General features: G+C 42.0%; 1 protein-coding gene across 1 annotated transcript; it reads right to left on the bottom strand.

Annotated features, from left to right (window-relative positions):
- Positions 1 to 1,967: 1,967 nt before the first annotated feature.
- On the bottom strand, positions 1,968 to 15,943 carry HACD4 (3-hydroxyacyl-CoA dehydratase 4). Its single transcript, XM_065740611.1, has 8 exons — positions 15,855 to 15,943; positions 14,447 to 14,589; positions 12,687 to 12,790; positions 11,813 to 11,940; positions 6,540 to 6,652; positions 4,096 to 4,202; positions 3,365 to 3,496; positions 1,968 to 2,639 (listed from the first exon to the last, which is right to left on the bottom strand). Exons 2-8 carry the CDS (start codon positions 14,518 to 14,520, stop codon positions 2,557 to 2,559), a joined length of 741 nt encoding a protein of 246 aa, XP_065596683.1. The 5' UTR covers positions 14,521 to 14,589; positions 15,855 to 15,943; the 3' UTR covers positions 1,968 to 2,556.
- Between the last annotated feature and the right edge of the window lie 220 nt (positions 15,944 to 16,163).

Raw genomic sequence — 16,163 nt, 5'->3', positions numbered from 1 at the left:
TGTAGAGGTTGGAAGGGACGTCTAGAGATCGTTAGTCCAATCTAGTCCAACTCCAGTTAACAATAGTGTGATGAAAAATATAAAAACATTCCCTCCTACATGCTCAATTTCACTTCTTAATTCCTGTTAGGGAGTAAGGGAAACAGAGATTGTGATAACATTCTGTCTCTTCTGCTGCTTCCTCCTCATTCTATACCCCTGCTCTGGTGTGGAACACCTCCTTCAGCATCTGCACTGTTGCAGGCCCTTCCCATGCACTGCAGTACTTCAAGAGCTGTTCCAGCATGTGTCTTCATTGTGGGGTAGAGACCATCTGGAAATGGCTGCTTGGTATTTCCATGGCTTCTTCAGTGAGTGCACATCCACTGCTGCACAGTTAATAGTGGTGTCTTGTGGTGGCTGTTTTGGAGTCCTCTGGTACCAACTCTCTGGCAAGGTCAGCCATCCTTGCACTTTCCCTTGTGCCAAAACCTTGCTACATAAAACCCTATATAATATGTCATGTTTCTTTATACAGGATAACTGAACAGTTGGAGGGGACCTCAAAAATTCTCCAGTTCCAACCCCATGCCATGGGTAGGGCTGCCTCCAGCTCGCTCAGCTGCCTGGGGCCTCATCCAACATGATGAGGGATGGAGCATCCACGGCTCCTCTGTGCAGCCTGTGCCAGCACCTCACTGCCCTCTAGTATTCTAGTATCTTAAGAATTTCTGTCTAACATCTAATCTAGACCTATCCTCTTTTACTTTAAAGCCATTCTCCCTTGCCCTATTTCTTTCAGACCATGTAGAAAGTCAGTCTCCCTCTTGCTTATAAGCTCCCCTGAACTACTGGAGGGCTGCAATGACATCCCTCCAGAGCTTACTATTCATCAGGCTGAAAAAGCCCAGCTCCTCAGCCTGTCTTCATAGGAGAGATTCTTACACCCTCTGATCACCATCACAGCCCTACTCTGAACTCACTCCAACAGCTCCACATCCTTCCTGTATTATTGACTCTGGTTTTAGGTCAAACACATTAGACTGAATCACCAAGAGGGGAAAGGTCCATGCTTCTCTTTGCATTTTACAGTGTCATCTGATTGTAAAGTGTTCCTATTTCAGCTTTCTCCTTTGAAGCTGCCATCCTCTTCAACTGCTTATACTTTCCTTTATTCAGACTGTCTGCACTTGTATTGGTTTGGGTCAGGCAGAAGTCCAAAGTGGAAGTTCCTCTGCGTCTCTAACAACATCCAAGTTACTAACTCTTGTCTGCAGTGCTTTCAAAATATCCAGGGCCCCCCTTAAACTATTGCACGTAGGATACTGCTGCCTATGGTTTGCATATATCCCAGTGGTCATAACAGTCTGTGGGCATTGTCTGCTGCATATATTAAATAAAAATTATAGTAGGTGGCCTTTCATAACAACTGACCTCATCAAGACCAGTCATACTTGTTTGCTACTCGGAACAGTTTGAACAGCCTCTTCATAATGTGATAGCGTTAATTTCCCCTTCAACTCTTCCATCCTTTCCTCAGTTTTCATTCAAGCATAATAAAAATAGCCTCAGCTTTCTCCCCCATCTCCATGAAGTAAATATAGAGGAGAGTAATTAAAGAGGCAGTATCATATGAAACATAAGAAACATCCCTAAGCAGTTATTTCTGCAGCAAGCACAGTCTGTTCTCTTTTCTTTCTACCAGGTTACCCAGGCTGCTATATGTTCTTGACTCCCAAATTCAAAAGCTGTGCTCTTGTTGCTTTCTTACAGGTAGCTCAACAGAAGTAAAAAGGGCAGTGAACTTGAGTAAAACCGGTAGAATTTTACACACGGCTCTTCTGGTGGTCAGTACCCTCACTTCAAACATCAACATTTATTTGGCCTCAGCTCACACTTCTTTTACTTAGCTGTTGTTCAGCATGGAAGAAAAGTCACAGCGATGAAAGAGATGATAAGCTTTGCTTGGATGATTCGTACCTGATTATTTACCCTCGTGGTTTAGTTGCAGTGGCTGGAATCTTCCTGGCAGCAGTGAATGCTGGACCAGAATGTCAGGGATGTTTAGTGAGTATCAGAGGCAGTCAATGTATGAACCTCATAGGCTGCAGATTTTCTGGATTCTGCTCCTTGAGAGATCCCCATTGCAGCCAATTTATATATACGAGGCACATACACATTTGCCTAATATAAAATAATACTACATTAAATATTGGTGTTACAGAACATCTGATGATGAGGAGGCAAGAATTAAGACCAAAATAAGGGTGGTTAGTGTAATTGTGGTGAAGGCACTCTTCTATTTTTCTTTCTTTGGAGTTCTCTTATATTAAAAAAAAAAAAGTGTACATTTTTAGAAATCCTGACATTTGTAGTAAAAGCTTTCAAAAGTAACAGTTATTCCAAGCTTCACCATTTTTGAGGAGCATTAGAGATCCTTCTTTTCTGAAGATTCAGCACAGCTGGATAATGCACATTCAAACAGGAGGTATGCATGGAAAATCTTTGTCTTTTTTTCTTTGCCTATGACATGTACTAGCCTACTGGGAATAAATTTTGTATTTCAAAGGCATCAGCTTAGCTTCTTTTCTTTTTGCAGTTGCCCATTTCCAGGTGAGCCTTCCTTTCTGAGAAGAGGTTCCGGATGATAAAGCACATACCTGAATTAAATCACAAAATGGTGTAAGAACAAGTGAAGGGAGCCCAAAGCACCCTCAGTTCACGTAAGAGGAACAATACAATCTTTGTATGGCAATTCTGAGCAGTCCCTTTTGTGAATATAAAAACAGAACGCTACATTACAATGATGAGATTCTTCAAATTAGCTGTTAAGTCAGTAAGAGAGCCAAGGCTTAGCTGCATCGTTAGCTGTAGCTCAAAGTTTTCAACAGTACATTGTTGTGAAGGAGAGCAAGGTCTGTTTATATGCAATGTTTTGCTTTTCTTAAAATCCTTTTGATTTTAATAGGGATTAAATATTGATTTAATAGGCCACAGAAGTCTTAGTATAGATATGTCTTCACACCAGCTGAGAGGAATGAGTGAGGAAGCGTAGCACAGAATATCACCAAATGGGAATTGATTATAAAGAAAACAAAGTCCATATAGGGTCAAGATAATTGAAGGACTTTCTATATGTGTGTGTCTGAGTATGTATATATACTTTTTTTTTTCTGTCTCCAACACACACACCATGTCCCTTGCAAAATAAATTCTTTGTGTTTGAAAAACATCTGAATTCAAACCAGCTGGTGATGAGCCATCCTGTAGTACTCTACACAAGATACTGCAAAGAAAGTTACACACTGACATGATTGTGACTTTTAGTTGTCAAGGGCATTGCAGTTGTGTTGAGACCTGGTTTTGCAGAAGATGAGGTACTTACCTGTAAACAGCACTAGCAGGTACGTTTTCAGAACATAGGGGAAGTAGATTGAGAAGGCAAATGGAAATGGTAGCTTGACAGAGTATGTGCCAAAGGTTTCAAAATAAGGCAGTGATATGCAGATTGCAAATGCTGTAAAATAACATAGCAAGCCATAAGTCAAAAGGAAGTGGAAGATCATCATAAAAAAGACCTGTAGGGCACAGACAGCTATGCTTTATGCTGAATTTACTGTGTCATTCCTATGCATAAGTACATGTTATTTTCTCCTTGAGTTCAGTTTTATTGATCTGAGGTACTACTTCCTATTAACACAAGAATTAGGAGATTTTAGTGTTCATAAAAAAATCTGCCACTGCTACAGCTGTGCTGTTGATCTCAGTGGGCACATTTCCCAGCATTGGTGTGATAAGTTGCTCTGCATGGTCTAAGCTGGTCGTGTCAGCCTCAGTGGGGGAAAAAAGGTAGTATTGCTTCTGTAGGCCAATGCAGTCAGTCTGGAATGGAGAATCTCTGTGTTTTGCCATACTCTTAAAAAACAGAAAACCTTTAAAATGAAAAAAAATCCAGAAAAGACACAAGTGACACAGAGATTAATTAGTGTACAAGAACATTTGTGTCTGCTTTGGCAACACAGAAATGTCTCATAGAAACACAAATGATAATTGAACAGATTAAATTTTATTGGAGAAGATAAATGAATGTGTTTGGGCCCTCGTCCCGTTCCTTACCTTTAGCCAGAACTGAAAGGGGATAGAGCAGGATGCACAGTGAGAAGTTCAGCCATGTCAGTGGTAAGTAGTTTATTCCTGTCCTTGCCAACATGTTGTAAGTGTACCTGCAGCAAGAGGAAGACTAGATGACCTCAGACAGAATGAGCATATCTTTAAAGAAACAGTACTGAAAAATCTGAGGGGGTTGCAGAGGAGGATGGAGGTATCCACCTGAGAATCTTTCAGAGCAGAACTGCAGAAATTTTGTTCTTGCTCTTATTTAGTTTTAAAATGGATGTCTCGCAGTTTTATAAAGTGCTATTTGCAATGCTAGCCTGGAGCAGGCAGACAGCAAATCAGCCTTTCAGCCCTAAGTGCACAGCATTCCAACTCAGTCCATCAGACAACAGATTCCAGATGGGGATATTACAAGAGAGGAGCAGGTACAGCGTGACTGCTGGTTGGATTAAGGAAATGCTGCTTTATGTCTGCTGGAATGGTTACAGCAGTGCTAGAGGCTGGACAGACAGGTACACACAGGTACTGAATCTTCTGTAGTATGGCTGCCGTTCTCCTGGGCCTCAGAAGGGGCCACTGATGCAAAAAACAAACAAACAAACAAAAAAACCAAACAGTAGTTACCCACTGTTAGCCAGAACTGTTTCTGACAGATAAAGCCAGCATTAAACAAACCTTATGCTTCTATTAATTAATTAATTAGACTAATTTTGTATAATTCCTGGACTGTAGAAGAGGAGACTGACAGGCCAAAACTCTGTTTCTCTCAAGCTTGCCCTCTGCAACCTCCAGCCTGTCTCCCTGTTTTTTAAATCAGTGTTTTTAAGGCATAACCTCAACCCAGAGGAAAAAAGAGACAGCTACCCCTCCTCTGTGTACCTTCCTGGGCTGTTATATTATGATATAAGCAAGAAATCTCAGACATGGAAAACTTTGCAGTATTTGCTGTCAGTATATCATAGCCCTAACACACAGGATATTTATGTCCCTGGAGAACTGTGTGCTAGAATTTAATATTTCAAGACTTGTAAGTCGAGGGATGGAAGGTTCAGTGCTCCTTTGAGTTGCTAAACCACAGCACAGATGCTGTAAAATAAACCAGATAGGATGTCTGAGTCAGCATGAGTTATTTTATGCATTCATGTTTCAACTGTACACTTGCTGCTTCCAACCACTATATCTTACCTGTCTATTAAAGAGCCACTGTTATTGCTGTAAAGTCAAACTCTGTTATTCAACAACAGGGGAACATAATTGTGCTAATGAGACTATTATGCATCAACAGGACTGTACAGCTGATATTATTAACACTTTTGGCCTCTCTCTCTGGCTGCACAGAATGTTTTCATTTGAAATTAAGTTCTATGCTGTTGGCCTTACTAAATTCATAAATAAATGGAACGGAGTGATGATCCAAATAATTGAGACACATAGTGCTTTGTTAATGCATGTAGTACTGAAGCAAATAGTCTGAAGCTGGCTTAAAATCTTTCTTATCAATCCTACCGGCCATTTTTCTTTCCCAGACCTCTTTTGTAACATACATTTCTCATGCTGCTTAAATACCTATTCCCCAGTCAGTCCTCAAAACCATGTATTTAAAACAGCACAGGCCTGTTTTAGCAGATAGCTAGATAGTGTGTAACCCACAAAGAAATCTGCTCCTCTGGGGAGGTTATCATGAGGGCTCTGTCTTATTTGAATGCATAACTCTACATGCCCTCCTTGCTGTAAATATACATACTGAGGCCCTCAGAGGCTTAAGTAACATTTGAAAGATGTTACTGACTGCAGATATCAAAGCAAAAATCAGCAAGATGGAACTTTCACTATTATACTTCTACCAGGGTCACCCTCCCCCACATAAATCTTTTGAGATCCTGATCTGCGTTGTGCCAATTTTGTCTCCCTTGAGTTCTTCCTGTGGTGTGATACGTGTGCATCTACACCAAAACTTTCCATAGCAGGAGCTCCTTGGCTATCCATGCAGCACAGTGCACTTAATGCAGAATAAGTCTTAGGAAGAAGTTCTGTAGGTCCTGCCTACTGTGCTGTCAGTCTTGGATCAACATGAGATACTAAAATAAGTAGCTCTGTGCTTAAATACTGTGGTGATGGGACTGCAAATCACTCTGGTAAACTGCCACTCCTCAGCAGATTGTTGGGATTTCCTTCATTGCTTTTGTAAAGAAAGTCAAATCCTTTGAACTAGAAATGTTAATGCAGCAATTTACTACTGTGAATTTACTACTGTAAATTGCTCTGTCTCTCAGAAATGCCAATTATTATAAAAATTAATAAGCAGCTTACCAAGACTAAGTTTTTATTTAAAATTGGTAATGCTTTTTTCTGCTAAGTCCATTGTAGTGAAATGATGAACCTGTGAGGCCTTGCTTGCAAGAACAAACCACTTTCCCTCCATAGTTTCACCACTGACTTCTTACCTGACCACATCTAATAAATTCCAAAGGAAAAACAAAACACACACAATGTATTTCCCTTGAACTTCTTCCTGACTGTTGATGACGACAAACAACACAATTATTCTCTCAGTGATCTGAAAGGAAAAAAAAAAAGAATTGAGAACTCAGGTAGCATCTCCAATAGCTCACATTTCTATGCTATTTTAGCAAAGCAGTATGTCAGACAGTGGTCACACTGAATGTCACACTGAATGTCACGTTGAATGAATGTCACATTCCCGCCTCTGCTTTCCATAGCTTAGAGATCTGGATCTTGAAGGATCTCTCTCACACAATCACAGAATTGTAGGGGTTGGAAGGGACCTCTAGAGATCACTGAGACCAACCCCCTGCCAAAGCAGCTCCCTAGCCCAGGTCACACAGGTAGGCGTCCAGGCGGATCTGGAACGTCTCCAAAGAAGGAGACTCCACCACCTCTCTGTGCAGGAGATTTGCAGAAAGTAGGAAGAAATGTTAAATTACTTGGTTTTCTACCCTTCTTATTCCTGGACAGAATAAATGGCTTTTAGCTCAGCATTTATATCAATTGTTGCTGTAATATTTACGTCACGACAATTTCCTAGTGGCTGACCCTTAGCTGACCCAAAACATAATCTTTTACAAATAATATAAATTGATTGAACAGGCAATGTCTCCAACTTAAAAAACATTGTGGCAATACTACAGTTCAGTAGTTTAAAAATAAGAACTGAGAGGCCACAACAGATAACATGGTTTTGCCACCTCCGTCACAAGACTGTCATCCTATGCATTTGATCCCCCTGGTCCCTAACTAAGAAAATGACTTTTATGAAGGTGCAGTTGACAGGCCAGGAAACAGAGAATGAGAGGTAATAAGTCCTCTGTTTCTATGCTGATGCTGAGGAACATGGCAAAAAAGAGGGGGAACTGGGAGTCCTGCTGCAGGACCTGAAATCAGATGTACAGAGACAGGAGAAGTGTGGTAGCACAACCATCACAAGGAGGAAATCAAAACAAAGGTAAAAGCAGTGGAAGCACTGAGTGGGATTGTGTGCTACAGAAAATAAATGAAATGGAAACTGAGTTAAAAGGATTTTGGTGAAGAATGGTAAAGGAATGTAGTGCTGGTAATGGGAGCAGTTTCTTACAGACCCTAAAATCAGAAAACATTGCTAGGAAACGCTACTCAGGAGGTGGTGCTGGCTGGAAAAGTGCTAGAAAAAAAAACATGGGTTGAATGGCTGGGAGATTATCCCATTCCAGTGAGACAGGAGGACACACATAACTTCCATCTCCAGTTTCAAAAGGATGATCACTGGCCAATGAGACAGAGTAGCTTGGAGAGCCAGCTTCATGTTCTCAGTGCAGGAGTGGCTGCAGTGTTCCTTTTCTCCCTGGAGCACAGGCAGATGTGCAAGAGGCTACAGCACTGCCTGACTGGAGCTCAACAAGATAGCTCACCATAGGGTCTTATTTGGAAAGGGGTGGGGGGTGAGGATGAGGGAATAAGCCACTTCAGTGGCACAAAATGAAGCCAGTGATCAGACTGTGTAAAGCAGGTTAAGTGCCTGCAATAGCAGGGAACTGGGCATGACAGAGCAGGTCCCCTGCAGGTCTTCTCCTACTAAACGCCAGTCTCAGCCCACATGCCACAGGATGTACAAAGCAGCCATGGAGACTGAAAGTGAAAAACACCTGTGATCTTGCAGTGGAACAAACTTGGGAGGAAGCACACAGGTCTGGCTGCCCAGTGTGCTTGTGATGACTTCAGGAAGATGGACATCATGCTCCATTTCCACACCAAGTAAGAGGTTGCCCTTCTGCTTACACCTATTCCCTGTCAAAACAGCCCTTTTCTTTCCCAGAACTCGCACCTCGGGTTACCTAGACAAATTATGGTTTAGTGAGAGTCCAGGGAGATCTGAAGCAAAGAAAAGGACACCTAAGAAAAGGTGCTACCTGAGGAAGAGGCACTTCCAGCAAATGTCACTTGGTGTGACCCTAGGAACACATATCCAAATACTGAAGTACATGGAATCATGTGTAAATAAATAAACACATACATGTATGTATCTACCTAGGTGTGCACACATGCATATACAAACTGCTAAGATGCAGCTCATTTGCATAGATCATTATCTTGCACAAATGAAAATACATCATTCTCTGTCACTATCCCCTTAAAAAAGAAGGAGCAAAACCAGAAGTCCAGTGTTTTTGCATTCAGAAAAGGGAAGTACGTGCTAACGCATCACAAAGCATAAATAAAATGGTTTCATTTTTAATTCCTTCTTGATCTTTGTGTTAAACTGGAGTTTCCTTCCTCTCCCAGCACTGATCTCTCACAGGATACAGCAAGTGCTGCAGAACAGCGTAAATTTCCACAAGATAGCCTGGGCATTTAAACAAGTAAGTGAAACAGAGCCCATCAGACTGGCTGAGCCTTCGCCAGGAGCAGCCTGCACATTCACTTCCATTTACTAATAACAGTGACTATGCAGTATCATTAGTACCTGAAACTCTGAGAAACACCCATCTTTCCCTACGTCTCTTGCTGAAGTACCAGTGCCATCTGTTTTTACTCCCTGGGCAGAATACTAAATTTCACTCTTTTGGTAACTGCAATGACGTCCTGGCCTCCCTTCAGTCACCCAGTCTGCAAATGCCATGAGACATTCATTTGCACCAGCTTTGTGCCCCTCCCTTCACTTCCCTTTCACAAAAGCACCCATCATATGGGAACTATCTTTCGCAGCGTGGCTTGGCCTTGACCTACATAATTCTTCTTAGAAGTCTGGTGGTCTGAGGCTGTCCCTTAATGAGGCTGTTCCAAATTGGTTTTCCTGAAAACACCCCTGAGCTTGCTTTTCCACTGTCTATAAAGTGTATCTCAAAGCATTCCCTGTAAATTCATCATCGAAATTCCACTTCAAGCTTCTCTCTGTGATAGTGTCTACAAAAAAATTAGCTGTCTCAGGGGAGCATTTGCAGCTGGTTTTACTGAAGGCAGTGTTACCACTGCCCATGTGCTCCCGTGGCACTGCCATCACAACCTGTTCTCATCTCTGAGATGAACTTAACTGTGAATGTGCATGATTGCACATGCCCCCACGGATGCATCTAAGGATATAATTTACACCTACAGTCAGAACAAGCAATGGGAGAAAAGAACAGCACAACCACTACCAAATTTCTTTTCAAAAAGCATTTCTTTTCTGAAAGAGTGGTCAGGCACTGGAATGGCCTGCCTAAGGAGGTGGTTGAGGCACCATCCCTAGCGCTGTTCAAGAAGCGTTTAGATGAGGTGCTAAAGGACTTAATTTAGTAGTTGGGTAGAGATAGTGATAGGAGGATGGTTGGACTAGATGATCTTATAGGTCCTTTCCAACCTTACGAACTTATGAACTTATGAACTAATTAATGCAGCCTTACAGCGTGCTATCTGCAGTAGCCCATCAAGGCTGTGGTAAGACAAGCCTCTCTACTGCTTTCTCCCACAGCATTATGGAGAATAACTGCCTTCCAAGATGCACAGAGGAAGGTTTGGCAAAGCACAAAGTATTGTAGGCAGAAAGATGCTTAAAGTGTACTGTCACAGCAAAATCAAATCAACCCTGGTGAAAACAAAGCCTGTGTCCTAAAGCCTGTACACCTTACCTGGACAGCATGAAAGTCCTACTAACATCAAGACAAGACAGATTTTTTTTGAGTGGGACACAAAAAAGTAAAGATCCAAATCTATCTTCGCTGAGGGACAAATGCGTGAGATTGAATACTTAAAAAAAATAATCCTGATTTGTGTAAGAATGTATGGATTTAAGCAGGGAGAAAAAGCAGTTAATTGCTTTTGACAAACCTGTTACCAGACTGCGTGAGCAGCATGAAGAACAGAGACCTCCAGTAGTCAATCAATCTCTAATGGAGATTTAAAAAGAGGAACATCTTCACCCTTGTCAAATGTCACTTGGCAAAAACGGGCTATCCAGAAAACTAAAAACACAACTAATTTATCATTAGTCTTCCACCTTCTGACTGCAGAGAGCAACACTAGTTTCACCACTATTCAAATACTAAGGATTATAAATCTTTGAAGGTAAATTCAAGTCAACAGATTTACTTTTTCCAATATATTAAAAAAAATTCCCAAAACTTGAGTTGAACTCCCAACAGAAAATGTCAGTAAACCACAGAATTACAGGGGTTGGAAGGGACCTCAAGATATCATCATGCCCATCGCCCCTGCTAAAGCAGGCACCCTACAGTAGATCACACAGGTAGGTGTCTAATCTTGAATATCTCCAGAGAAGGAGACTCCATGACTTCTCTGGGTAGCCTGCTCCCGTGCTGCATCACCATTACTATAAAGAAGTTCTTAACACATGTTCGTTTGGAACTCCCTATGTTCAAGTTTTATTATTCTTTGTCCTATCACTACACACCACCAAGAAGAGCCTGGCTTCATCCACTTGGCTCCCATCTCTCTTCACATATTTAAAAACATTTACCAGATTCTCTCTCCGACTTCTCCTCCCCAGGCTGAACTGACTCAGGTTACTCAGTCTTAGAATCATCTTCTTTTCTTCTACTTGTGATCCTTGGTCTGGTTTTCTGCCTACAGTTGAACATATACCCTGAAAGCCTTTAACAGCATCAAAACCATTGGATGCTGTCACAATTTGCACATGTATAGGTGTGACCTTTACGGCAAGAAAATCACAACTGTCCTTCCTTTCCTTTCACAGCATTAATTCTCTGTCCTTAATTTCTCTTTTTCCTTCTACATTCTATGACCTTCAGCAAATCCCATTTTCTGACACGATCAAGCACCTTCAAGGTACTGGTGGTGACCCACTGTCATTTTTTCACTTCCCCACAGACTTGTCTTACAGTTGTCTAAAAACAAATACATATGTCTCAGTGGGAAAACAACGTGGAATCAAACTAGTGACTGAAACTAGGCTCTGAACATGGCTGCAAACACGCTGGCTGGAGAGGCCGCGTCCCTAAACACCACGTATGGCATTCAGAACATCCCCAGTACCTATGGTGGTGGCAGGCACTTATTACTCAGTTTTGCTCTGAATGAAAGAGTTAAGAAGGCAGCTTTCTTCCCACACCAGCTTTGTTACAAGGCATCAACCCTTGCACTTAGCAGACTATCAGCAGGACCAGGTCCCTGCGGAACGGTGTAGGTGGACCTGTCAGGGTAGTTCAGCATGGCTAGTTCAGAAGTATGAACGTTGTGGAAGAGGGGTCTTGAGCAAAGGACATACCTGCAAAAACCTGGGGAAGAGACGGCTCTTATCAATGCCAATGAGGATGTGTAGGATCTCCAGTACAGACAATAACTGACACAGGCGCATCACAAGTCCTATGGAGTAAAATGTGTCGGCCAATGAATCTACAGGCAAAATAAAGAAAAAAATTAGAAGTAGATTACAACATAAAAGTCTAGATCGACTGCTGAGTTTGATTCTGCCCTGTTGCCCCCAGAGATTACAAGAAATAGAGTTCATACAGTACTAAAATTTAGGGTAGCAGAAGCAGACATTTAGGGGGGGTGAAGGCAACCCATTGTGTCTCACACAAAGACAGGAAACAGAAAAGAATGGGAGTGTCTACATTTGATATACTGGCAAACACTGTGCAGTATATGCTGGTTTACAGATATCCTTTTAGGATATTTCTCTTCACAAAGAATGTATATAATATGAGGAGAGGACGAAATTCTTGCCTGTATCTGTGCCCATTATACCTTCTAAAACAACCAGACCACAAAATATGTATGTTATGTATCCACAACTACCACTTCTGAACTATTCTGAATTTCCAAAAAATTACTATTTTTCTTCAGACAACTGGAAGAGAAATATGCTATGAAGTTTTGGCAGATAAAAAGTTGTGCCCAGAGATTACAAAGGTCTTCCCTCCTAGTGGCTTCAAAAGGATTGATGATCATAGAATCATAGAATCACAGGGGTTGGAAGGGACCTTTAGAGATCATCGAGTCCAACCCCCCTGCCAAAGCAGGTTCCCTACACCAGGCAGGTGCATAATGACTTGACCTACTCACATATAGGTCTGCATATGTTTACATTTTGACGTTTCTCTATACTGCTGCTTCCTAAAATGTTTAAGGAATCCTACCTTTTCCAAATGACATGAACCTGATGATCATATTTGTAAATATCCAGGAATGCCCACAGAATTGCATCAGGTCATACACAAAGAGGTAGGTCTTCACAGTAAAGCTGTGGAGGTGAAAATGTTAAAGCAAACTGTACTAATTAATACAACCCAAAATAACACCTTCCACTTACTTCCAACTTGCAAAAGATGCAAAGAGTACAATAACACTATTTGATAAAGCAACTTCTCAGCTGCATCATTTATGCTCAGGGACATGATTTAGCAGAGGGTTGTTTGAGTTAGACTAGTAACGTTAGGTCATGGTTGGACTTGATGATCTTTAAGGTCTTTTCCAAACTGATTGATTCTATGATTCAACACTTACTAGTTACATTTAATAAACTGAATCTTCTGTTGAAGAAGACAAATTTTTTATTGCTATTCTGATTTTATTTGAATGGATTATCACAGAATCACAGAATGTCAAGGATTGGAAAGGACCTCAAAAGATCATCTAGTCCAAATAATCTGGCTGCAGAATGTTATAGGTTCTGAAGATATTTAATTTTAGTTCCCACAAATACATTTTCTGCTCTCTTATTCTGTAGAGGGATGTTTGTCTGTCCTCTAGCTACAAAAAGGACTATCTTTTCTGGAAATGAACTTGTTAATTTTTTATTAGAATTCATCTCCTGTGTCTCAGCAATTGATTTTTCTGTCCCAGTAGATAGTTAAGATCTCTTGCCCCTTGATCCCATCTGTCTGCCACCAACCTTTGTCTGCACATAAACAAACACAGTGAATTTCTGTGCTTTGGAATATCTGAACATGGTGAACAAATATAATTCATTCCCAACATTGTACTACAATTATAAATAACATGAACAAGAGTATTGTTGTTAGGTTTTTTTTCTTTTTTGGCCTAGGTAATCTGACCAAAATTTTTAATGTAAGTATATGCCAGGGTTGTCATAGTAAATGCCTTTCCTCCTCTCTTCTTGGTACACAAGATGGCTACTATTCCAATAATTACTTATGAAAGTAGGGCACTGAAGTTCCAAGACAAGAAACAATCCACAAACATTTCTTTTGGGAAAACTATGTTACAGTTGAATTGCACTGAAATCCAGAGATTTCAGTGAGACTGACTGACTTAAAGTTCCATCTGCTCTTTTGCTGAACAGCATATTGCTTTTCTTCTTGTGGCAAGAAAAAAACAAGTGGGACACTGTACATGGCAAAAGACAAAAAAAAAAAAAAAAAAGTTGGGATTTATGGTCTCATTACTGGAGCCTGTAATGGCTAGGAAAATTACAGGAATCATCACAAAAATCTTCAGGCTTTCCAGTCAGTGTCTCTACCAGTCCCTTGGCCCCATAATGCCTTGTGGGCTTTGCACTGGATGTACTGAGTACATGGTCCCCTTCTTCTGGAGCTTAACGTATCTGATACATCCATCTCTTTCCCTCATAACTTGTCTTCTAGTGGTTCAGGCTTTTATTTTCTGAACTCTTCCTCCATCCACTGGCTAGGTATTATAGTATTGGCACTTCTTAAACTGCTTAATCTCAGCTCAGCAGAGTGTAACCAAGATGTCTGTAACTGTATCTTCATGTCAACATTTAGTCATTATGGCACCCATTCCATGTTAAAAATCACTATCATTTAAATGTATTGGTGATCACTGAAATGGATACATGCTGCTGTTACAAGGGAGCCCCATATTCCCCACAGAGTGTACAGATGAGCTGGCAGGCACTGTGGTGTCATTTTGTTACCTGGAGGACCAATCTCTCATGTGTTGATGATCTCCAAGTGAAGAAGTGGTTCTGATCTCAAAATAGGGTTTCATCCCACTGTGTTAATACTCACACAAAAGGTACCAAGACCAAAGAGATGCCTTTGACAGCTGTGAATAAATCTGCAAAGAATTAAAAGTGATTATCAGTGTAATCATAGGAAATGGAAATGTAGTTGTTCTCTATGATCTTCCTCATCCCCAGGGTGTTAAGGTCAGACCTTCTCCTGGATAATCAGGAGCAGATTGAGGTGAACCTATCTCCCTGCTCTGACAGTCTGGTGTCACAAGAGGAAATTCATCCACCTGCTTCTGCTTGATTGGCCACTGGTACTCACAGCAGGCACTTCTCCACATTCACTTCCCAGAAACTGCAGTTGCAGTACCCTTGCAGGCAAAGCATGGACTAGCAAATCCAGCAACTGCTTGCAGACAGCAGTTCGTTTTTTTGCTCACTGACTGACCTTGCAAATCTCACTCAGCCTCCTCACTGCCTGGTTTGCAAAATGGAGTTTCTGCTGCCTTTGTTGTCTGTAGTGTGGTGCACCTCAGTGCTTCCAGATCACTTTTAATGTTTCTCAGACTGAAGGCACTGTGGGACCACTGCACATCCCGGTACTGCCATCATGCTGACCACAGGTGAAAGAAGCAGACATGGAAGTTGCAGTAAAGAGATACAGAAGGTGAACATGCTGTCTGTTGTTTTGGTTCTCAATCCCACATTACCTGCTGTGACAGATTTTATAACAAATATACTGAAATGCAAGCAACACCGCCTCGTGTAGTGGCAGTGCCCACCTGACTCTCTCTGGCTTTGAGCTAGAAACCCAGAACCCTAGATGAAACCCTGTGCCATTCAGATCTTATACAGGCAAGACATTGCCAAGCTTTCTTTCCTCCCTGCAGTTCAGCAGCAGCATCTGGGCAGCAGGCCAGCCCGCACCTCGCTTGGTGGCAGTGCCAGATGATGCCTCCCCTGGGCATCCACCCTCCCCACCAGGGCCTCTGCAGGCCAGTTGCTTCCCTGCCACATCACCGACTCAGCTCTCTGCTTCCTTTGCTGTGCTCGGACTGGCTTGTTGCACAGGACAAAGCAGCCCTTGCCTTGAAACCAGCCAGAATGTTTCTTTTGGATTTATTTATTAATTCTGTATGAAAGGTCTGCTAGAAAAGCTCCTCTGCTGACACGGTTTCCCTTTAAGTCACACTGGTCTGAAGCTCTGCCCCTTTCCCATCCCACCCTGTGGGAAGCTTCAAATGCTGCAGCTTAGGAAGGAGACCCTGCACGGAAGATGTGCTTTTCTCTCACAGGCACATCTCACTCCGCTTTGTTTTCCCTTCCTCTTCCTGAAGAGCAGCCTAGGTCATCTCTGCTCAAGGGACGTTACCTGTTGCAGAGGTCAGAGTGCTGCAATTGCTCCTGATCTTCCTCCTTTTTGCTCTTCACAGCTGCAGCAGCTGTTTGCTGGGATATCACCCCTCCTCTTTCCTCTTCCCCCACCCACAACGTCACTCTTTTGTAGCACAAAGCAGGAACAGTGCTGCACTTCCGAGAAGGGAGTTTCTAACCCCAAATGTCTCCACATTGCCAGCCGTGCTCCTCACACAGATTAGCCCAGCATCGCACACCCTACTCTCACCTGGTCCAGCCTAGCCCAATTTACCCAAACCTATCTTAGCCTACTCTGCCCTACCTA

Source organism: Cyrtonyx montezumae, unplaced genomic scaffold, assembly GCF_038088225.1.
Source record: "Cyrtonyx montezumae isolate F1298 unplaced genomic scaffold, pur_monq_1.0 scaffold_29, whole genome shotgun sequence".
Taxonomy (NCBI): Eukaryota; Metazoa; Chordata; class Aves; order Galliformes; family Odontophoridae; genus Cyrtonyx; species Cyrtonyx montezumae.
This window is presented reverse-complemented; position numbering and strand designations above follow the sequence as displayed.

Bases quoted from the DNA above. Each gene is read 5' to 3' on its own strand.
- HACD4 (XM_065740611.1), bottom strand. From the start codon at position 14,520: ATGAAACCCTATTTTGAGATCAGAACCACTTCTTCACTTGGAGATCAT. The intron at 3,497-4,095 runs GTAAGGAACGGG...GTTATTTTACAG, and splicing joins CCTTTCAGTTCTGGCTAAAG to CATTTGCAATCTGCATATCA. The intron at 2,640-3,364 runs GTAAGTACCTCA...GATTTAATTCAG, and splicing joins CCTGCTAGTGCTGTTTACAG to GTATGTGCTTTATCATCCGG.